This window comes from Anolis sagrei, chromosome 1 (genome assembly GCF_037176765.1).
Source record: "Anolis sagrei isolate rAnoSag1 chromosome 1, rAnoSag1.mat, whole genome shotgun sequence".
Lineage (NCBI taxonomy): Eukaryota > Metazoa > Chordata > Lepidosauria > Squamata > Dactyloidae > Anolis > Anolis sagrei.
In genome coordinates, this window is record NC_090021.1 from 125,700,800 (window position 1) to 125,724,171 (window position 23,372).

The following is a 23,372-nucleotide window of genomic DNA, read 5'->3' on the forward strand; positions in this document are numbered from 1 at the left end:
GTCGGAAACAACTTGAACGCACACAACACCAACAAGCTGCTCACTTACTATGCCCATTAACATTGTTCCAGGTAGTTCTGCCTGTGTTCAGTTTGTGTCAGCTTTTATTTAATTTTTTTTAATTATATGACATTTTTTAAAATGATAAGACTAGCTAAAGTTTTAATGCAGCATTTATGAGGTAGAAGCATCATATTGCTGAATTCTAATACAAGTCCCAGAAAGTTTTATTTTTTCCCAAAGCACTGAAACTCTATCATATGCCTGGTAAACATACAGAAATATACTGCACATCCTTTTTCAAGGGAGCGATGCATAAATAAGCACTATGAAATACATCCCAATACTTTTACAACTGAAGAAGGGTGGGCAAAAGGATGTCCCGTAGATCTCTTCAGATTGACGCTGCCAGCTTTCCGCACCAGAGGTCATGTGAGCTTCAGCTGATGGGAATTGCACTCCAACAACATTTGCAAGACTAAAGCTTTCCCACCATTGATCTAGACCCCAAATAGCCAAGTCATTTTCAAAGTACATACCTCTTGGACCAAACCAAACATCCAGATAGCGATTGATTGTGTTATCCAAGGATTCCATTGTTCACCCTAAAAAAGAAAGAGAAAAACGGTTATTTTTACCTCTTCTTCTATAGCAGGGCTTCCATCAGTATTTGCTTCAAAGGAATCTGATATTAGACTAATATTCCGAATCTTTTCATTTTGTTGCAACACATGCAGAATATTGAAAAGGCGAGAAGAATCCACCATTTAGTTATACTCTTTGCATTTCCAAAGATTTAATATACACAAAGGATCTGTGCTAACATAAACCTGTTTTAGAAATGGTGCCTTGGTGCTCCTTTATTTAATAACAGAAGAAGGTTAAAGGTTCAGAGGGAATTCCACAAATGTTAGATTACAAAGGTATCGGCTTATAAAATGAGAGTTTATTATGTTAATTTACAATTTAAATATACGTGAGTATATACTTTGAGCTATAAATCTGAAATTATCACCCATTCACTAGCTGTGAACAGAGGGAAAGCCATGCATAAAGAGGAAAAGTACTACGTTGAACAGGACACAGAAATTCACATTTTGAATACTGTCACAATAGTCTAAAGCAGGCATCCCCAAACTGCGGCCCTCCATCTGTTTGGGCCTCCAACTCCCAGAAGCCCTGATTAGGTTGTTCAATTGTCAGGAATTCTGGGAGTTGAAGTCCCAAACAGCTGGAGGGCCACAGTTTGAGGATGCCTGATCTAAAGCATCTTGAAAACAAAGTCAACGTACAAACAAGGGAGCAAATGCAAGCAGTTTCCAGTTGAATACTGAAAACAAACCATTTCTGCAAGTCATAGCCTGAGATAAAAACAGTAGTAACTTGTTTTACAACTAGCTGTGACTGCACAGGAAATATTTTTTATATAATGTAAGAAGAGAGTCTTTCAAGCAGATCTGTTCCCTCCCAATTACAAATAGTAATGATTCACTTCTCTGTATTTTTTTTTAAATAGTGAATAACAGAACCTTAAAATAATTCAACAGTTCATTTAACTGAAGGCTACAAATTGTCATGGGGTGTGTGCGAGTTGCCTAAATCCTTTAGACAAGGAGTAAATGTAGACCAAAGTCCAAGAATCACTCTCCAGAAATACACACACACATACACACACACAGAGAGAGAGAGAGAGAGAGAGAGAGAGAGAGGGAGGGAGGGAGTTATAGAATGCATATCTTGGAGGAAATACACAAAATAATTATAGATACAAATATCACGGAGACATACTTGAGAAAACTGCTTACAAAAAAGGTGTATGTTAGGAGAAATGTTGACGACATCTGAGATGTAGTGGGTAAGAGCTGGACTATGACTCTGGAGACACGGGTTCAAATACCCAGTCATCCATGAAAACCAAGGCGATCATGGGCAAGTCACACCTCTTATATGAAGGAAAGGCAAACCCTCTCTGAGCAAATTTTGCCAAGGAAGCTCCCATTAAGATTGTCAAAAGCTAGAAATTACTTGGAGGCACAAAACAACAAGGAGGCATTTGGCACAATGTGCCCAATGGCAAAGACAATGCAAAACAGGAGTGTCTTGTTGGCTGCCATAAACTCAGAATAGAACCAGTCTGATCTCCTTTGGGAGGGAGTTCCAGGGTTTGTCTACACTGCTTGAAAAAAAAAAAACCTGTATAGCATTTGCCAGGTCTGCATTGACTCTGACATCAGCCTAGCTTCATGCAGTGATATACATAACAAGGCCTCTGTTAATGATTTTAGATTTTGGGGTAGGCTCTTAAAGGCACAATTATACGGTTAATTTCTGGCAGATGCTTCCAGGTCCCCCAGTACAATTCCACGCAGAAGTTTCTGGGTCCTCCAGCACAATTTTATGGTCAACGTCTGGCAAAGGGTGACACAGAATCATGTTGGAGAACCTTGAAATGCTCAGACAAGTGTTTTTAAGGAGGGGGGACTGAGCCATATTAATGATTTTTCTACTTTTATGGGATCCTGCACCCCTAAGCCAAACAAAACATGAAGTTTGGGTGTATTTAAGAGAACAGAATACAGTACAATTTACCACTGACCTGGGTTTGTCTTGCTTTGAACCACCCAAAATGTTCCTTGACCCTCAGGGTGTTCAGAGGGGCAGCGGGAGAGAGATTACTACAAACTCTGTGATTGCTTTGTTGTGGGGTTATGTCAGTTTTGCCTTGACCACATCCTGTGATATACATGTCCCTGGGAGTTCTTTCATTTCCCATTTTCTTTTTCAATCAGAAGACTCTACATAATTTCCATCATCTTCCAGAAGATAGAACTGATGGGTGGATGGTAAACTGTTCAAGGATGCAAACAATACAACCCAGGGACATGTAAAGTATGTACCTACTTTAGGGCAAGAAAGTATTCCTGGAACATTTGGAGAGAGGAGTATTTGTTCATTTATCTTCTCCTCTACCAGTATCCTTTTTTAATGATTTCATAAGGACCTATAAAGCTGAATGGGATAACAAATGGAAAATAGAGGTCCACCTAAGGCCAGTATCACCTGTTCTGCTCTGCCCAGCAAAGCCTCCTTCAGACAATAGACTTCTTATCTTGTTTGCCTGAGATCTACAGCCAGTCTCCAAATTCTGAACAAGATAGGTTATTTGGGTTTGTTCTTAGGCTGAATTTGTTTGTAAGTCAGAACAGAAACATTTTTAAGTGTGACTCCAACCATACACACACACACATATGCGTGCATAAGATTTGGTCACCCCTGTGCTCAAGATATCTGGCATGGAAAATGCACAAACAAGTTAATGATGCCAATTATCACACAGCTACAACACATTGAATATTATTATTGGACATAAGTCAATGCAAAAGTAAATTCTATTGATTCAATGAGTTCATAACACATTGTAACACATTGTGACAGCCCTAAGGTTCACCTTAGAAGTGTCATAAAATAAAGATGATTTGTGGGGATACAACATCAATAGAATGGCTTTTAGTAATACAGCAATTACAAGCAGACACTAGCAAAAGCTAGAAAAGTTGACATTTTATCCGTATATCCATATCCCAAATTAATCCATTGGGTTTTTTTAAAAAATGGTCAAGGTGAGGAGAAAAGAGTCATATCTGCATCAGTCAATGCCAGAGCTTGGGAAAGTTATTTTCCCATGATACATTGGCTAAGGAATTATAGAAAAACAAAAAATAACTTTACCAAGTCTTGGCCAAGATGCTTGTTTTATTCAATTATTTTACGGCATAACAAGTGAAGCTACATATGGGACACTAAGCAGTGCAACAGACATTAACCTATGAGTGTGTGCATATGTATACACGTGTTTGAGATAGAGAGCATATAAGTGAAGGAATTTTCTAATAGCAGTCAGGAATCTGTACACACGCTAGTAAAATGGATGCAAGATGTTCCAGACAACAAGCCTTCTTCATAGGGGAACATTGGCCACAATGCAGGAAAATGCTTCAAGGACTATTTTAATGTGTTTTATCCTAAGCTATATGTCTTTTAATATATGGGTTTTAAGCATCTTATATTTTCATCTATGTTTTAACTATGTTGTACCCTGCCTTGAGGAGTTTTGGGTAAATTATTATTATTATTATTATTATTATTATTATTATTATTATCTGAAATGCATCAAACCCTAAATATTCCTCCACTTCTCATCATCTGGAGTTTTCTTCTGGCTTCCCCCTACTTATGATTTTTTAGATCATGTCAGAAGCAAACTGAGAATATAGTGCAAGTCACTTCTGGTGTGAGAGAATTGGCAAGGATATTGCCCAGGGACAACCAGATGTGTTACCATCCTGTGGGAGGCTTCTCTCATGTCCCCGCATGAGAAACTGGAGCTAACAGAAGGGAGCTCATCTCACGGATTTGAACCACCAACCTTCAGGGTTTCAGGTCATCAGTTCAGCCAGCACAAGGGTTTAACCCATTGTGCCACCACGGTTCCCTCCTACTTAGGATGCAACAATAACAATAGCAATAACAACCATTTTAATGTATTACTCTTCTCTTTTTGGCTGGCAGAGGGGCACAACACAGTCAAATACATATATAAAATCACACATAAAAACATAGTTATAATGCAATCATAAAAGCATATATTTTAACAGGTGCATATTAAAATACATGACACAATCCTGGCTTATTTATTGGGTTTAATGCTTGTATAAAAGAAACTGAATTTATGGTCGGCCTTCCACATTTGCTGGGGTTAGAAGTGGAAGAACACACGCACACCCCAAAGTGGGGGGAAACCCCACAATTTTAAAAAGCTATGTATTTTTTAACCTGAGAGAACACTTTACTGGGCATCTCTAGGTCCTCCAGAGCTACTGTTTGGTTGGAAGCTAACCATAGAATCACTCTGGAGGACCAACAAATGCCTGGAGTCATGCTGAAGGCCAAGAGATTCTCAGAGAGAACATATGGATCAAATTTTCAAATAATGAAATTCACAAAAGTAAAACCTGCAAATCTGGAGGGCCAATGGTGTTGTATTTGAACAAATGCATTTTATAGGACATACATAAAACTAACTGAATATCAAGGCTTCTTTTCTCTTTGTAATTAGTTTTCCATAGAAGTTGGGCTCCCAGAGTCACTGACTTGCTACCTGACTCTCTGGTTAATCCTTCTGTTGGCTGATACTGAATCCAAGTTACAATTGATCTGGTTTAGATAACAAGGTCATGGATAATGGAATAATATTCTTTGGTGTAAATATATATTGAACATTGCAGTAGTTGTCTAAGATACAGTCTGTATTCAAGTCTCTTTGTGGCTCTGCTCTTAGCAACTGGAATACATTTTTACAAGAAGAAAGGCAATATATTAGCATTATTATTCTTTCATATGAAATAACACAAATGCTTAGCATAGGTTTCCTGCTAAAACTTCCCTCGCAAAGCTCAGTGCTCTTGTAATATAATCTTTGTTGAAATGATATCATGTAGTAATACTGGAAAAGTAAGTTAGAAATGAACAGTCCCAATGTCAATATGAAGAATGCACAGAAACAAGGAAATGATTCCTGTTTTTCTTTCTTTTTTCTTTTCTTTTTTGGAGTAACACACAAGGTGACAGTCCACTCTTGTTCATGAAACTCAAAGTCAAATCCCATTCCAATATAAAGGAGAAATCAAGTTATTATTTCTCAAAACGCTATATGTATTCCAAGACTTTATTGAAAGTTGGATGAGAGAAACCAAAGAAGAAGAAAAAGAAGAGGGACTTCCACAACTATAATGTATCTGACAAAGAGCTTGCCTTGCATTCAGGTCAGAAAAGTCCCATATTTGCATATTTGCATGTAGAGTCCAAGTAGTAGAACAAGCTAGAGGCAGCTGTTACAGCAAAAGAAAAACAAAGAAAGATATATACAGTAAATAGAGACTCTTATAATAGATCTAAGCTATAAATGAATAGCAGCCCTTCTCCTCTACTCCTCTACCCCACTCTTTAAGGCAGGGACCACTTGACCAGGGATCACTCTCCAACATTAGTCCCAAAAAGGTTATGAATTAGTATTTGGTCAACTTTAGATTCAGTTTGGTTATCTGGAGTGCTGATTCAAAAAATTGCACTGGATAGACCACATCAGCCCTAGTTTCTGATACAGAACATATATCACCCAGTAGTCACCATCTCCTCACCCACAAAAAACTATATTTAATAAGCTTTGGCACTGTAAGAGGGTTTCGTGAGACCGGTCACTCTCATTGCAACGGTGTAGTAACAGTGAGGCCTCGGACCATATTTTAGTTCTTGCAGACCAGTGGTAGCCCATGGACCACAGGTTGGGAACCACTGTTTTAAAGCAAGAGTAGGGAGGGATGCAACCAGATGCTGCTGAATTTCCAGAATAGCCAACACTGATGAGTGCTGGAAGTTGTAGTCCAACGACATCTGGGGAGGCACATGATTCTTGCACCTGCCTCAAATATGACTGTGGCTGAATTAAGAGGGACAAAAGGTCATAAGAAATGCACTTTGAGAATCTGTACTCCTAGATGCCTTCTTCCACTTGGACTCTATTTCCTGAAGGGAATCTGTACTGCAGAAAAAGTATCTAAAGAGATGGAACAGACAACAACACAGTGGGACAGAGGATATGTTTTGCCCTCGTATACCTCTTGTGAGCCAAACCAGAATGTCATTGGTCAGTGAGATCACTAGGCTTGGTGTCACCCAATGCAGTAATGTATAGTATAACCTATAAAGTCCACTTCCCATATAAAACCATATTAGAGTATTGTAGCTAAAAAAAACAGAAAAATTGACACAATCAGCAATCCAGCAGCAATGAACAAGCAGGGTGTACTTGAATTGCATGCAGATAAAATTGTGATTTGAAGCATCATTGTAATTTGGTAATAATGACAGCTCTGACTGGAGCACGTGAGCATTGGAAGGTTCAGAATCAGCCTTGGAAGGATAGATGCAGTACAAGTAAGCTGGGCTTATGCAAAATGTTTTTTTGGTTATAGGTTCCCAAAGAGATATTTTTATTTTAAAAAATACATTTCTCCTAAAACACTGCACAGGCGGGCAGGAAGCAGCCATTCATTGCTAATCAAGGTGGCCAATTGCAACATTCACACTTGCCTTAAGCAGACAACAGTTCTTTTCCCCACCCTGGACCTTCCACAGATATATCAACCTCACTTGCCTAGTTTCCAACAGACCACACAACCTTTGAGGATGCCTGCCATAGATATGGGTGAAATGTCAGGAGAGAATGCTTCTAGAACATGGCCGTACAGCCTGGAAAACTCACAGCAACCCACTGCACTGCCATGTTGGTGTCTTGCCTTTGATGCTGTTTATTGTTCACACACCTGGCACCTCCCAAGTGACACCACTGTCACTGCTGAACCAGAAGAGATAACATCACTTCTAGCTCTTGCTTGAGCCAAAACTTCTGTTGAATTTTTGGAGACTTTGAGAATACCCTGTGGAGCCTAAAGGTGCAGAAAGTGAACAGAGGGATATGCGTGCAGCCCCATGGGGGTGTACTTTTCCCACTCTTTCCTTGCATGAAAGCCAGACCCGTTTTATTAAACAAGTGATGTGTAGTTTGTGCCCAAGACAAAACAGACATTGCTCAGGAAGCAGATCACTGACACTTAGTGATAAAACGTAGGAATAAAGGGGTGGTGGTTGAGAGAAATAAGGTTACTACACATCAAATCTAATTTATTTGTTAGCAGTTAGCATGAGACATGCAGTGTCTTGCTTTATATCTTTCAGAAGGGATTATAAAGGAACTCATAGGAAACACACAAACACACCCCAACTATCTATGCCTCACATGGAGAATGATTGTTACAAGCTATGTTGGCACATTTAGCACATGGCAGCCAAAGCATTTATTTGAGCATTAGAAGTAAACAACAGAAGGCAGATCAGAAATTAAAAATGAACCCAGCCCCAAACCTCACACATTTCTTCATTTAAGACAACTAATATCACAGCTTTTTTTAGCCAAGAAGCATCTCATGCCAATGTTCAAAACGTACAACTATTGTACCAGGAAATCAAACATTTACAAATTAGTCATAGTAAAGATGAGGCAGATGGGTCTTAAATACGAGAATGCTGAAATATGTCAAAAACTTCACAATCCAAGCAAATAGTTTTTGGTTTTGGCTGAGCCAAGTTTTGGTTTGTGGACCGGAGACTAATTCCGATGCATGGCCAGGCAAGCATGACTTTGCTCTGATTCAAAAAAGACATGCTGAAAACACGTCCAAACTCTGTCTCCTCATTCTTGCCCCTGAATTCACCAATCTTCCACCACAAATGATATCTATCTCACCTTTCTTTCAGAAATGACTCAAGGTAGCTTCATTGAGAATAAAATCAGGGATAAACATCAAAACATTTTAATGTTACACGGTTAAATGATAAGATTGAAATACTGTTGAACTAAAAAGCAATTTCCAGTCCTGCTTCATCCACTGCCATTCAGATCTTGAATGGTCATCATAACCTCAAATACCTATAATCTCAGGCATAATGATATATCCAAATTGCTGAGAGTTCAGGATTTATCAAACCAAAGTCTGATGCCAAAGAGCCAACTGTGATGGCAGCCACATATACTGGACAAACTCTCTGCCCGTCTCCAGCTGTGCCAAGATTGAATCATTACGTGTCTCCCCGTCTCTGCTGCCATTTCTCGCTGGCCATGCATTTCCCTGCGAGCGCTTGGCCACTGCCTATTGTATCTGCAGATTTCATAGCAGGGCATCTTTGTGATCACCAAGAAGAGGATAATATGACTCTCTCTTCTTGTTGATTGTGTGGGTGCAACCACAATGGCCAGGCTATTGCAGGGAGCTCAGTGTCTGGCAAGGAATAGGGGACAGGGAAAGGATGGTGATAGAGATGTCTGCATGGACAACAGGTCAGGCTGAAACACACTGGATCCAGTTATCCTAATGGTCTGTAGTATCCTTTTTTTCCATGTCAGGAGTGACTTGAGAAGCTGCAAGTTGTTTCTGGTGTGAGAGAATTGGCCATCTGCAAGGATGTTACCCAGGGGACACCCGGATGTTTTGATGTTTTACCATCCTTGTGGGAGGCTTCTTTTATGTCCCTGCATGGGGAGCTGGAGCTGACAGAGGGAGCTCAACCTGCTCTGCCCAGATTTGAACTGCTGCCTTGTTGGTCATCCATCCTGCCGGCACAAGGGTTCAATCCACAGCATCCAATTTCCAAATACTAACTGGAAGTCCATGTGCATTGTGAAAACTGCCACCACCAGATTCAGGGTACAGGCAGTCCCCAGGTTACAAACATCTAACTTACAAATGTCTCATAGTTAAGAACAGGGGTGAGACAACAGAAAGTGAGAGCAGTCTAGTCCTCAGAAGGAAAATTCATGCCTGAAAGAGTTGTTATGGGGTAAAGGTGTCTTAACTGAAGGTTCATCAGCTCTCCTTGTTTCCACAACAAGCCAAATTTTTCAAACTCCACAGGGACAGAAAGTGAGATGAAACCTTCTCAACAGTGTGACATAAGGAAAACAAGGGAGTTAAACCTTCCCTATGCTAACAAACCCTATGTGGTTCATAACTTTGGGGTCTGCCTGTATTTGGGTGCATGTTCAGCATTTGCTTCCTGTTGGTTCATCAGGTCTAACACAACAGGGTTTCAGCATGCGAGGTTTTGTTTCCCCCAACCTCCTTTCCCTAAGGTTTCTCATCACCTCAAGATACAATCTACTCAGTTACACAGTTACTTTTACCCTTGCGCTCCCTGAAAAATTGCCACTTTTGATGTAATTGCAAGAGTTTCACTTGAAGAGGCCATGCTTTAGCTTGTATAATCAAAGCAGGAGCACAAAATCTGCCTTCTTCTTCTTTATTATTTAGAAAGAAAGAAAAAAAGAAGGCCTCCGCAGAAGTTCTTCTCCATCCTAGAATGCCAAACAAGATTCCTCCGGTCGCCCACAGTCTGCACCCATGCTACATTGTTAGAAGGATGCAGAAATCCTTTCTTGTTAACTCACTTATAGCAAGAGCTCTTTCACCCTGGATAGTTATAGCACTGTGATTCCACTTTAAACCCCATACTCAATGCGATGGAATCATGGAAGCTGTAATTTTAGAAGGCCTTTCATTACTAAAACTGTTACGATTTCATAAGCATTGAGCCATAGCAGTTAAAGTGGTGTCAAACTGTATTTTAATTCAACAGTGGGGATGCACCCTTAGTCCTGTACATCAGTCATAGTCTTCCATCTACCAAGGTCCAGAAGCCTGCTACAGCCTCTCAAAACTGGAGCCTGAGCAAACTATTTTCCAGTCATTTCCTATCTGTGGAAGGTTGTCTGTCCTATGAAGATAGCTACATCCTTAAGGAGGCCTCCTTCCTCTGGGTGTTTTTCAAAAACTTTGCTACCAGCCCAAGCAAGTGTGACCAGTGGTCAAAGGTGAAGGAAGTTATAGTCCAAACCCATCCACAAAGACCAGGGGCAAAAATCCCAGGACTTCAGAAGAGGTCCACAAACAGACCTGTTGGTCCTGGGATTTCTGCCTCTGTTGTCCAGGCTTGATGCTTTGTTGAGAGATTTAGAGGTTCCTAAGATGACCACTGCAGGACCCCCGCTGGAAACTTCAGCGTTTGTTTTTTTGAAACCCCCAAGTTGCGGATATGCAGAGAATCACTGCAGAAGTTCCATTCTTTGTCCTGGCCAGAGAAACTGTGCCCTCCATACATTTCATGAAGTATCTGCCACACAAACAAAGTTTACGTGGTAGGACCACTTCTATCCAAGTCAGCACTGCACAATCAAACAGGAACACACACTTTCAAGCCAGAGACAGAACTTTGCCATTATTGACACTTTTTAGAGCCTGGCTGCCTGGCCATCTGTCCAGACAAATTGTGTACTTGTGGCATCAAACAACAGAGTACTGTTCCTGGGTTATTCATGGCTGTTCCTGATTGCTCTTCTTGTGAAAAGATGTACAACATTGACTCGGGAGCCACAACTTTATCCTGGCCAGAGAAAATGTGCCCTCCACACGTTTCATGAAGTGTCTGGCATACAAACAAAGTTTTTGCCTTCTCCTCAAGTGCCACCTTCTTTTTAGGAACTGACCAATCAGGAACAAACATCTAAAACCTGGGAACAAACCCAGATAAAAATCCCGTGATTTCCAATTGCAGGGATGTAAAGATCTACAAAGATCCGCATATTTGGCTTAAAACTACGATATTCCAGCACCTGGAAATCATTTTTTGCCTTTTGTAGTGATTGCTTCCACAGGGAATGGCATCTGGCTAGCCTCCTGTTTGCTATGGAAGCTCCTGGAATAAAGGTACTGCCTGAATGGGCCCCAAGGCTGAGGAAAGGAACTTTAAGGTCAAATAGCAGGTGGCTGAGAGAACAAAAAAGGGCCCTTCAAGACAGGCCTTATATCCCAGGATCTGATCCCAGGCTTTCTGCTTTAAACTGGATTATATGAGTCTACACTGCCAGATAATCTGGGATAAACAGAAACCTGGGATTAGATCCTGGGATATAGGGCCTGTCTGGAAGGGCCCAAAGATTCCCAAACTCCAGCCTTAATATTCAAAATCACCACAAATAATGAAGATATTTCATTTACTAACAGTCTTATTGCTTACAAAGGCACTTTGCCATCCGTTTTTCATTAAAGGTGAACAATACAGAGTCACAGAATATGCTTTTGAATATGCAGGACCTGTTTATTGGAAAGAACAGGAAGCTTCCAATAAACCTGATGTGAAAGAGAGTCAGAGGCTCAAGGTTTATTTTGAAAAGGTTTTATTTGTAGAATAAAGCCTTTTAAAAAATACACCCTGAAATTAAGCCTTTTGTTTACATCAGGTTTACTGGAAGCTTCCTGTTCCTTCCGATAAATCATTCTAGTTATTGCCAAAACAGATGAGTGGTGTGAATGTCATGAACAGATCTATGCAGTGGTTTCATATAAAAAATTATGGCAATATATTCCACCATAACTCTCACGGCAACATTTTCAGAAATCTTTGGATACATAGCATAGGGTAAGAGATATTTAGAAGTGTCAGCCAGAGGCCAAACTACAAACTTGAAGATACCACCAGCTGTAGTCCTGACTGATTCAATGGAATCATTGTGTTGCGAGGGTATACCCTTTTCCTTATGACAGCCTTTCAAATATCTAACCATGGGAATCATACTCTAATCTTCTCTTCTGCAGGCGAAATATACCCAGCTCTTTAAGCCATTCCTCGTGGGGAATGAGAACTGCAGAACAAGGCTGGTTCTACACTGACCATATATTGCAGTTTGAACTGCATTATATGAGCAATGCAGAACGATGTACTGCAATTCAAATGGCATTATATGGTTTTAGACTGACCATATAGTGCAGTCCAAGGGAAGTGTGGAACCAGCCCAAATCCATGTAAATAAAAATGTAATATTTGTTTGTGGGATTAACATATCACATGTTAAACTCAAAAACCACTGGATAAATTGACACCAAATTTGGACACAATACACCGATCAGGCCAACAAGGGACCATCACTCATAAAAACACTGAAAAACACAGCAGAAGAGACTTTAAAAGCCAAAAAACCAAAAAATGCATTGCAACGCATGTGCAAAACCACACACATATATATGCAAACACATATATACACAAATATACACAAAAAAACACATATACACAGACTGGGCCATGGCAACGCGTGGCAGGGGACGGCTAGTCCTTAATAAAACACCAGTCATGTCAACTGTAGGATCTGAAAAGTAGCCTTTTCAAACACTAGACTTTGCTTAAGAATATAGGCAATATTTTCAAATGTATTGAAATGCTCAATTTTGTTTTCATCACTTTTAGATGTCCTTTTAATCTTTCAACAAGAACACAGGAATCCTCCCAAAAAACAACACTCATATTCTCTATGTAAAACCATTACTGGAAGAACATTATCAGAGATGTAAGTTGAGCATGGAAATAAAGCCATGATGCGAGGGGATTCTGGTGACTATTGCTTGAAAAGTAACATTTCCTTGGCTCTGGGCCTATTTTCCCCCAAACACAGAACCGGTGCAACTACACAGAGATGTTTACTTGAAAAATAGGTTCTCTGTACACAAAACAACCTATAGACGTACAGTATGTTTCCATGCATCAGTCATTTCCTGTTCATTTACTTTTTACTGGTCTGGACAAGAAGTTACCAGACCAGAAAATGACCCCCACACAACAGTTCAAGAAGGAGATGTGTATATTTGCTGAACCTTTCCCCATCCCATGTCTTGCCTGCTACAAATCATTATCACATTGGTTTTTTTCTTGCAAACCCAGAATGTTTATTCCCAAGTGAGTCATCTATTTGCCCCTGGCTATGCTTCCATCCAAAGAAACCATTTCATGTAAGTGGATGGTTATTCTACACTGTTTCACTGAACCTACTTTAAAAACTCTTTAAGTTATATTTGTAATCAAGCTCCGGTTCAAATCTGGACTTTTGGTAGGACAAAGCTTTCTGTGTGATGGATATCTATGGCCTGAAGGAGAGAGAAAATTGGTTGCCAAAGATGAAGAATGCCTAGTATGAGCAAAAACACAAATACATCAACTGGAGCATTGAAACAAGGTGGCACAGTAGAACAAAGTACTACTTTTCCCAGAGATATTGTCCAAATCCAGTTTCAAGACCATTGTTACAAAATGGGAACAAATTTTAACATCATTTCAGTCTGGTATTTTGTAATCTGTTTTTAACGTATTACTGGAGAGATAAGATTTGAAAGCAGTAGGTGTCATTGTGTGCATTCATACTTTTCGTATCATTTTTAACATGGATAAGAAACAAGACATGCAGCACCGAAGGAAACATAACCATCCTGATAAAACAGAATGATGTTTGCTTTTTAGCATCCCTCTAAAGACAGAAAATAAACTTGAAAGGAACCAAACAATATTTTTCAGGGTGTGAAGGAGGCTTCCTATCTATTTCGGTTTCATATGAGAAAATGGCCTGCTGAGAAGTCTCCAAGAAAGCATCCAATCTGCACAATTATAGTAGTCTGATGCCACTTTAACTACCATGGCTCCGCCCTATGGAATTCTAGGGTTTGTAGTGTGTTGTGGTACCAGAGCCCTCCAACAAAGAAGGGTCAATATCTAACAGAACTACAAATCCCAGAATCTCATAACATTGAGCCATGGCATCCAATGTGGCATCAGATTCTGCAAGTATGGATATAGCCCGAAATGACAAAAAGGAATACCCATGTAATGAAATTTGTTTTCATGGAAATTGGAATTTTGTTCATATGGGTTATTTTCACAAAGCTATTAGGCCTCCAGAACACCAGGATTCAAAGCCCATAGAGACCTAGTTTGTGATCTTTGGGAAGCCACGCTGTCTCAACTTCAATGGAAGGCAACGGGAAACCCTATCTGAACCCATCTTGCCAAGAGATTCCTATGATAGGATCACCTTAAGTCAGGGTTGAGCGTCCCCTGGGCAACGTCCTTGCAGATGGTTAATTCTCTCACACCAGAAACAACTTGCAATATATTCTCAATTTGCTTCTGACACAATAAAAAAGGGTCAACTTGAAGGCACAGAATGACAAGCATCTATGGTATCTGTAGATCAGAGAGATCCAAAGATGCTCCACAATGATGTTTTATTATTGAACTGCTCAGAGCACTTTGGTCTGTATTTTGATGCTTTCTTCAGAGGTTTGAAGACCATCATTTGCAGTAGTTTCAGTTGCCACTCAATTATACCAGAGAGAATGTTTTCTCAGAAATTCCTGTAAAGTCATTTCTCAAATACTCCTAATGGAAGTCTCAAAAACATATTAAGATTTTTATTGTATTCAACTCTTACCAGGGCCCTCAAAAGAAAATAACAACATAATACAGAAACAGAGTATTAAGAAAATGAGAAAGGAGTCTTAGGTTATCTACAGGAAAAACAAGGACCAAAGGGAAACATTAACACTATGAAAGTGGAGCAGATTATCGTCTTGCAAAATGAGAATTACCACAGCACTGATTTATCACACAAAGCACTGTGTGTGTTCCTTCAAATTGCTCATTTATAAATAAAACTCAACATTGATGTTGAAGTTATACAAAAGAGAACAAAATTACTTTTACGTCCCAATTAAAATTTTGCACAAGACCGTGTAGTCACTTTTCATACGATTGAAAGACAGTAGCATCTAAACTATTAACCTTTCCAAAAGCTGGGACTTGTCAAAGGAAATGGACACTTCATATTACTCATCAACAAGGGAGACTTTTTAACTCAAATGACTCATAAGAGGAAAAAAATGTATGGGAAAAAGGCCTCAGTAAACTGTTTCTAGTTTAAATATATTATTCACCTTAGTTGGTATTTCATCTCCATGTGAAGTTCAAAAATACTTATTTTCAATCCTTTTTAGCTAGCTTAGAGAAGTGTGCATTTCTGTGTGTACAATTCTCTTGTTGCTGCTGGACCATATTTCCCATCATCCCCATCCTCTATAGCCACTAATGAAGGATCATGGGTGTTGAAAGTCAATAGCAACAAGATTCCCACACATTCTCCTCTTGGTTGATAGTCTGTTATCTGAAGGACAACTCTTTCCCACTCAAACAAACCTTGTCCATTTTCAGTGGGTCTTCTCCAAAGGTCTTACTCTGTATTATTTTTCTCACGTCCCCAAAATCCTGCTCACAGAAGTTGCTATTCAGATTTTTTTTGGATTTTGTCATTTGAATATTGGAGCCCCCGGTGATGCAATGGGTTAAACCCTTGTGCTGGCAGGACTGCTGACCAAAAAGTCGGCAGTTCAAATCCGGGTAGCGGGGTGAGCTTCCATCTGTCAGCTCCAGCTTCTCATGAGGTGACATGAGAGAAGCCTCCCCATAAGATGGTAAAACATCCAGGCATCCCCTGGGCAACGTCCTTGCAGACGGCCAATTCTCTCACACCAGAAGTGACTTGCAGTTTCTCAAGTTGCTCCTGACACAATGTTTTTAGTACAATGGAAATCTATTTTTCCTGTACAGTTATTTCTGCTCTTTGTAAACCCATTGGAAAAAGCAATATATAAATAAGTACTGGTTGATTATCTCTTATCCAAAATGCTTGAGACCAGAAGTGTTTTAGATTTTGAGTTATTTGCAATTTGGGGGTGTATTTGCATAAATGCACATAATGAGATATCATAGAGATGGCACCCAAGTCTAAATATTAAAATGTATGTTATACACAGAGCCTTAACATAATTTAATGCAATACTCATTGTGCACAATGAACCATCAGAAAGGAAAGGTATCGCCTACTGGGATATTTTCAGGTTTAGGAGTATTTTGGATGTCAGAATTCAGGATAAGTTTTGCTCAGCCTGCACCTCAAGATATATATTGAAATAAATACGGTAAATAAGGACTGAGATGTTTCTTATTAGACATGCAAGTGTTTAACTAAACACACAAGTTATCTGCTTGGCTATTCATATTACCCAAATTGGGAGTAAAGGTCAAGCACAATCCAGTCTCATGAATAGCAGGAATCATATATGAGTTTTCCAAAAGTATTAATCTAGGTTGCTAATTACTATAATCCAATTAAAAGGAGACAAAAGGATGGTGATGGGGAAAGACGCATCAAAGTATTTGGCTTCAATTCATTGCCAAGAACTCTTGTTATTACAATTTGCTAATCAGATGCATTTACTAAATAGGAAGGGAGAATGGCAAATCTACGCTAGACTGAAACTGGGTTGCTTTCATTGGGCCAGATTGTCTCTCCCTCCATCTTTAGCATAAGAATCATGATGTTGCATTTATTCTGCTTTTGCCCTCTGCAGCCATGCATTTCTTGTGACTCCATTCATGCAATTGTGAATCTAGTTGACCAAGAGATCAATAGAGATGTACAAGGGACCAAAACTGGTCCAGATTGGTCCAGTAGATAGTTTTCCAGGCCTGGACACCTGATATTTCCTTAGAAAAAATACATCCAGGCTACATCACACTGGCAACAAAGATCCGCATAGTCAAAGCAATGGTATTCCCCATAGTAATCTATGGATGTGAGAGCTGGACCATAAGGAAGCCTGAGCGAAGGATGTAGATGTTTTTGAACTGTGGTGCTGGAAGAAAGTTCTGAGAGTGCCTTGGACTGTGAGAAGATCAAACCAGTCCATACTCCAGGAAATAAAGCCCGACAGCTCACTGGAGTGATGGATATTAGAGGCAAAGATGAAGTACTTTGGCCACATAATGAGAAGACAGGAAAGCTTGGAGAAGATAATAATGCTGGGGGGAATTGAAGGAAAAAGGAAGAGGGGCCGACCAAGGACAAGATGGATGGATGGCATCCTTGAAGTGACTGGCTTGATTCTGAAGGAGCTGGGGGTGGTGATGGCTAACAGGGATCAGTGTGGGCTGATCCAGGAGGTCATGAAGTGTCCTAAGTTGTTGAATGAATAAACAACAACTACAAATTGTGTAAATTGAAGCACATCTGTTTTAGACTAGAGCAGAGCTTTCCAAACTGTGTATTGTAACACATGAGTGCATTAGCTGCAGTATGTGGGCATGTTGTGTGAACATCTAAGTCTATGTGAAGTAAGGATTAAATCATATGTATTTAAAACATATATGTGTGTTCCCATAAATTTTATTATTATAATTTATCTATGTGTATGTGAAAAACACATTTTAACCATTCTTTTGAGGATTCTTTTTGTCTCTATCATCACCATATTCCCCCCAAATGTGCAAGCATGGTAATTCTGCCCAGTGAAGGTGGGGACTCTTGAAGTCCCAAATACAGGCTATGCCTCATGCACATTGGAGGACCTTCTCACTGCAACACCAGAGGCACTCCAAGTGGCCAGCTTCTGGTAAAAAAATTTTTTTACTACAATGCCAAGTGCATTATACATTTTATACTGTGATCCATACAGTCATGCCGGCCACATGACCTTGGAGGTGTCTACGGACAATGCTGACTCTTCGGCTTAGAAATGGAGATGAGCACCACACCCCAGTCAGACACGATTGGACTTAATGTCAGGGGAAAACCTTTACCTTTACCTAACCTACATTTTTCTATACATCATAACTATATTCTCAATTTGCTTGTGACATGATAAATAAATAAGCTATCTAAACACTGTGTGAATCTTTAGGGGGGAAAAATCCTCATTTTCAGCTTGGATAGAATGAGCTAGACCCAGTCAGGACTGGTTGGTGTCCCAAAACAACATGGATCGAGAGCACACTCCAGAACATTGTCAGGGGATGCTTCCATACTGCATAATTATTATAATTTGATACCACTTTGACTGTGACAAATCCTGGGTAGTTTTGTAAAGCAATTTGAGTGCCGCATTAATTCAAATGCACAACCATGCTCTAAAACTCTCTAGCAGAGAGGTCTAAGTGCCATTCAAACTCCAAATCTCTCAATTTCATAGGAACTTTGTAATTGTCATTGTGATGTGTGCACATACTGAGGCTGCATTTTATGGGGACCTTTCTGGAATCCATTAACTGTAGAAGGGACTCACAATGCAGTTTTTAAAACTGTTACCCCAGCTCATCATAATCTTAAATCTGTATTTTCACCCTTAAATGGCTTGTGTTAGCATTTTTAGCATTTGGGAAAGGTTTTTACAGATTGAGAGAACTCATCTTAGGACTGTATTTGAATGCTATCATAAAAATACCTTCAATGAAGAGACTCTCTTAAAATGTGCCTCAAATGTATCACTCACTTCTAATGAGTAACCATTTTATGTATTTTCGGATGTCTAGATTTATAATGGAGTCGAAAAAGATCATTAGAAAGATTAAGAGATCAAGACCACATTCCAACAAAGAATTTCCCTCATTTAGTCAGTAGTAAGTACCCATTTAGCAGAGAGCAGTATATTAAAGACTCAGTTTATAGAAAAATCACATTTTAAATAGATATTGGCATGGATTTATCTTGCAAGATATATTTTCCTCACAAACTCAGCACTGCTTGAGCAAAATAAGCATACATTCAAGTTCATGATCATACTATGTCAAGGTCAGAAAATTTAGCAGAAAAGGGGACAAACAGAAGTTGAACCAAACTTAATTAAAGACATCTAATATAACAAAATCACTCATCATTCACTATTAAGGAAAAACTAAGACTACAGTCAAAGCAAGAAATTGAAGCTAAATATCGAGATCAGACTTCTGGATAAAAATATTGTTACCATCTGCAAGGAAAACAATACTGGTGTGTGTATGTGTGTGTATATACATCCATATACACACATATCAGAATGGAGACTAGATGTCTCCAGTGGCATAATGGGTTAAACTCTTGTGCCAGCAGGACTGCTGACTGAAAGGTCTCCGTTTTGAATCCAGGGAGAGGGGTGAGCTTCCATCTGTCTGCTCCAGCTTCCCATGTGGGGACATGGGAGAAGCCTTCCACATGATGGTAATACATCCAGGCGTCCCCCGGGCAACATCCCTGCAGATGGCCAATACTCTCATACCAGAAGCAACTTGCAATTTCTCAAGTCGCTCCTGACAGGAGAAAAAAAATGGAGACTGCAGTCAAAAAATCAGAAGATGACCAAGACTTAGAAAGGTAGCTATGAAGAAACTAGACAAGATCCTAAAGTATAAAGATATCACTGGATACTAAAATTGGGATTGTCCAAGCCATCATAGTTCACATTCCTGTGCATGGTTGTGACAGTTGGATAGTGAAGGAAACTGATAAGAAGAAAATCAAGTGTTTTGAAATGTGGAGCTGGAGAAGTTCTACAGATACTATAAATTGCTAAAAAGACAAATCAATGCATCCTGGAACAAACCAAACCTGATTAGACTGAGTTTGTTATTTTAGGCATATCATGACAAGACATAACCTAATAGAAAAGACACTAATTCTTGGTAAGGTACATGGCAGTATGAAAAAAGGAAGACTGTATTCCAGATGGGTGAATTCAAGCTACAGCCTAGAGTTTGCAAGGAATGCCTTACCTTTGAATATCAGATGTAGCAGAGGAGAAATGACTAAGGAAGACTGTTGTGCTCCTAAATTGCGAGCAGAATTCAGTGAGGTACAAACTGGATTCTACAAGCAATAGATGGCTAAGCCTTTTGGCGCTTCAAGAAAACAGTCTATTGAATTAATAGGAACTTGTGAAGTCAGCAGGTATTTAAGTTCCCTTGATTCAATGGAACTAAGAACTGGATTTAGCTAGATGGAGATAAAAATCAGAACCAAGATGTTTATTAAGAAAACTAAAATGCTGCAAGACAGTTGTCTTCATGGTCTTCTGAACTCTCAACCTGTCACTTAACATGCACAAGAGGCAACCTCTCCAGGATCATAAACTGACAATGTCAAGGACTGAACACCTAAACCTCCGCTAATCTCTTTCCCAAACACTGTCACTCCTTTAATCCTGCATTTGCTGCAATGCTGTGGTATGAGTTGTACTGAAATGCTTTTAGTTGTGAGCCACTTTGGGTCTTCATATGGAGAGAAAAAGCAGGATATAAATAAACATAATAACAATAACAACAATAACAACAACTCCCAGACAACAGCAGGATTGAAGAGAAACAACTGGAAAAGCTGACATGATACGAGGATTTAAAGATTGAACTGCAAAGACTCTGGCACAAGCCAGTAAAGGTGGTCCCAGTGGTGATCAGCACACTGGGTGCAGTACCTAAAGACCTTGGCCTGCACTTAAACACAATTGGCACTGACAAAATTACCATCTGTCATCTGCAAAAGGCCACCCTACTGGGATCTGCATGCCAATACATCACATCATCCTAGACACCTGGGAAGTCTCCGACATGTGATCCAATGCAACAACCAGGATAGTGATCTTGTTTGCTATGTACTAATCTTCTTGTGTTTCTAATAACAACAACAAACCAATTCCTCTCCAGCAGATTTCCCATTTCCATACAGAAAAAGAGGTTCATGCTATGTGGAAACAATGTAGCAAACATTGATTTTCTACTCCAAGGACTGCATCATGGATGATAAAGACCCTAAAAGGTGGGTGTGGGAAAAGCAGGACATCCAATTCACTGTTTAATTTTTTATTACATATTATGATAATAAACCAAGAGTGGGAATTGCATGGCCGTCCAGATGTTGTTGAGTGGCAGCACATAATTCCTTACCATCAGATATGCAGCCATGGCTCCTGGGAGACATCTAGGGAGCTGTTTTTTGGCTTCCTCCAAGTTATGCAACTAATAAAACATGACCAGAGCCCTTCCCTTCTAAAAAAATGTGTAAAATAGCCCAGTGCCTTAGGGGCTTCCAGAAATGGACACTGGTTGTTTTTCACAAAACAACACTGAGAGAGATTTTTTTGCAGGGAAATGAAAAAATTATTAAATTAACTTATGGAATTTCCTGCCACTCACAAGTCACAATTTGCTTAGCTACCTTAGATAAAGGAGAAGGAAGGAGGGAGAAATTATACACCTACCTAATGGCTAGGCTTATCAATAACTGCTGGTCATAACTGTTCCACTGACCTTCCAGCATACTTCTGAATAGCAGCCAATTCTGGTCGTTCATTCACTATTAAAGGCACTAGTGAAGCAATTTCTCTTAACTATTTATTAATAGCTTATTCATCTATTGGTAGCATATGAGAAGTGTGCCATTGTACCTTATTCCCCTCAGTTTCCAAAGGTATAAAAGCCTGTGCTTGCTAAGGAGAAGAGTGTTCAGATTCCCCCCCCCCCAAAAAAGTGTTTTATTTAATGTTATTACATAACCTCTCACTGGGGCACATGCACAATTGGGCAGAATCTCACTGGGGAGCATATGGAGTGTAAGTGGGTCAGATGGGTGAAAGGTGAAAGGTGGATCAGGCTCTGAGCTTCAGGTGGGTGGAGGATAGATCAGACACTGAGCCTCAAGGGGGTGGATGGGGTGTAAGCAGGTCAAATGGGTGGAGGCTGGATCAGGCACTGGGTCATAATGGGGTGGATGAGGTATCAGTGGATCTGATGGGGAAGGAAGGATCTCTCCAGTAGCTGGAAAGAGGTGGTGAGAGAAAGGCAGCCAGTCAGTTTAGGCCAGTGGTTCTCAACCTGTGGGTCTCCAGATGTTTTGGCCTTCAACTCCTAGAAATTCTAACAGCTGGTAAACTGGCTGGTATTTTTGGGAGTTGTAGGTCAAAACCCCTGGGGATCCACAGGTTGAGAACCACTGGTTTAGGCCTTGACATTTAAAGCTTCCTACTCAAGGGAGAGGGAAAGGGTGACTGGACATGCTAAGCGAGTGGTAAGATTGACTGGAAACCAAGGAAGGCTATTAGTTAATAGGTTTGTGCATCCTGGAGAGAGAAAACTGGACAGATGCTGTGCTTGCATGATCTATAATAATCTAAAATCATTAACATGTGTGTGGGAAAACATCCTTTTATATCAAACTAACTTTGGGGAGGGGCTGTGTAACTTTCAAGATCAATTTAAGTTTGGATTTAATTGGTTAAGTATTGCCTAAACAGAGTTCAACCGGGACAGGATAATGCTCACTGGAGCTAGAACATATATTTTTCATGTGGATTCAACCCGTTGTTTTGCCCTATCCATAAAGCCCTATCAATTTGGCCAGTTTTGGGAGCTGTAATCTCAACTACCTGCACAGCACTGTACAATCTCCCCTGATCTAACCAAGCAACCAAAGGTTCAAATGCCAGTCCTGTGATCTCCATGGCCTGATGTTATCTTCTCCTTATTAATACTTACTGAAAGGTCCCAATAGCAACCCACACTTGATTTCCCCCATCTAAACCAGAGAGTAAGAAATATTTCAATTTTTCTTGGTTTTGCCAGGCTTTAGATAGGTAGGAAAAACAATGGCAGAGCTACTGGTCAGGACACCAGCACCTTACACATTTTCAACATTTCCTAATGATATAAAGATTCAGTGGGGGGACTGGGGAATAAAACAGAACATCACTCCCACATTTTCCCATGAAAGCAGCAAGTATTTTATCTTATGGAAATCCCTTTCAAGCATGGTTTTACTCAGTGAAAATGTGTGTGCTACAAAGATATCTATGTAAAAACCCTTTAAAGCCATAGGGGATTACAATTTCCAATATGTTTTGGAGATCTGTTTCCACCCATAAATCTAAGATGCATTCCTGTACTTCAAGGGTACAGCTATGGTCACAAGAGAGGCACAGAGAGCATTTGTATCTTGTCAGTTGCAGCTTGCCTTCTTCTGGTGACCTTCCATCTAACAAGGAGATGCGGGAAGTATCATGCATCTGCTGTCCTTTTGACCTGAACTC

The 23,372-nt window shown here is 39.9% G+C and overlaps 1 protein-coding gene across 2 annotated transcripts in view; it reads right to left on the reverse strand.

Moving 5' to 3' along the window:
* The window catches only part of ELOVL5 (ELOVL fatty acid elongase 5), a 71,389-nt gene that overhangs the window by 25,916 nt on the left and 22,101 nt on the right, over positions 1–23,372 (reverse strand). The window contains exons 1-2 of one of the 2 annotated variants that reach the window (XM_060788284.2): positions 20,068–20,092; positions 540–605 (exon numbers count right to left, since the gene is read on the reverse strand). In XM_060788284.2, the coding sequence (XP_060644267.2) occupies positions 540–597 (58 nt within the window). In that variant the 5' untranslated portion in view covers positions 598–605; positions 20,068–20,092. Of the gene's footprint in view, positions 1–539; positions 606–20,067; positions 20,093–23,372 lie in introns of those variants that run through there. The other variant, XM_060788276.2, reaches the window with a different exon arrangement.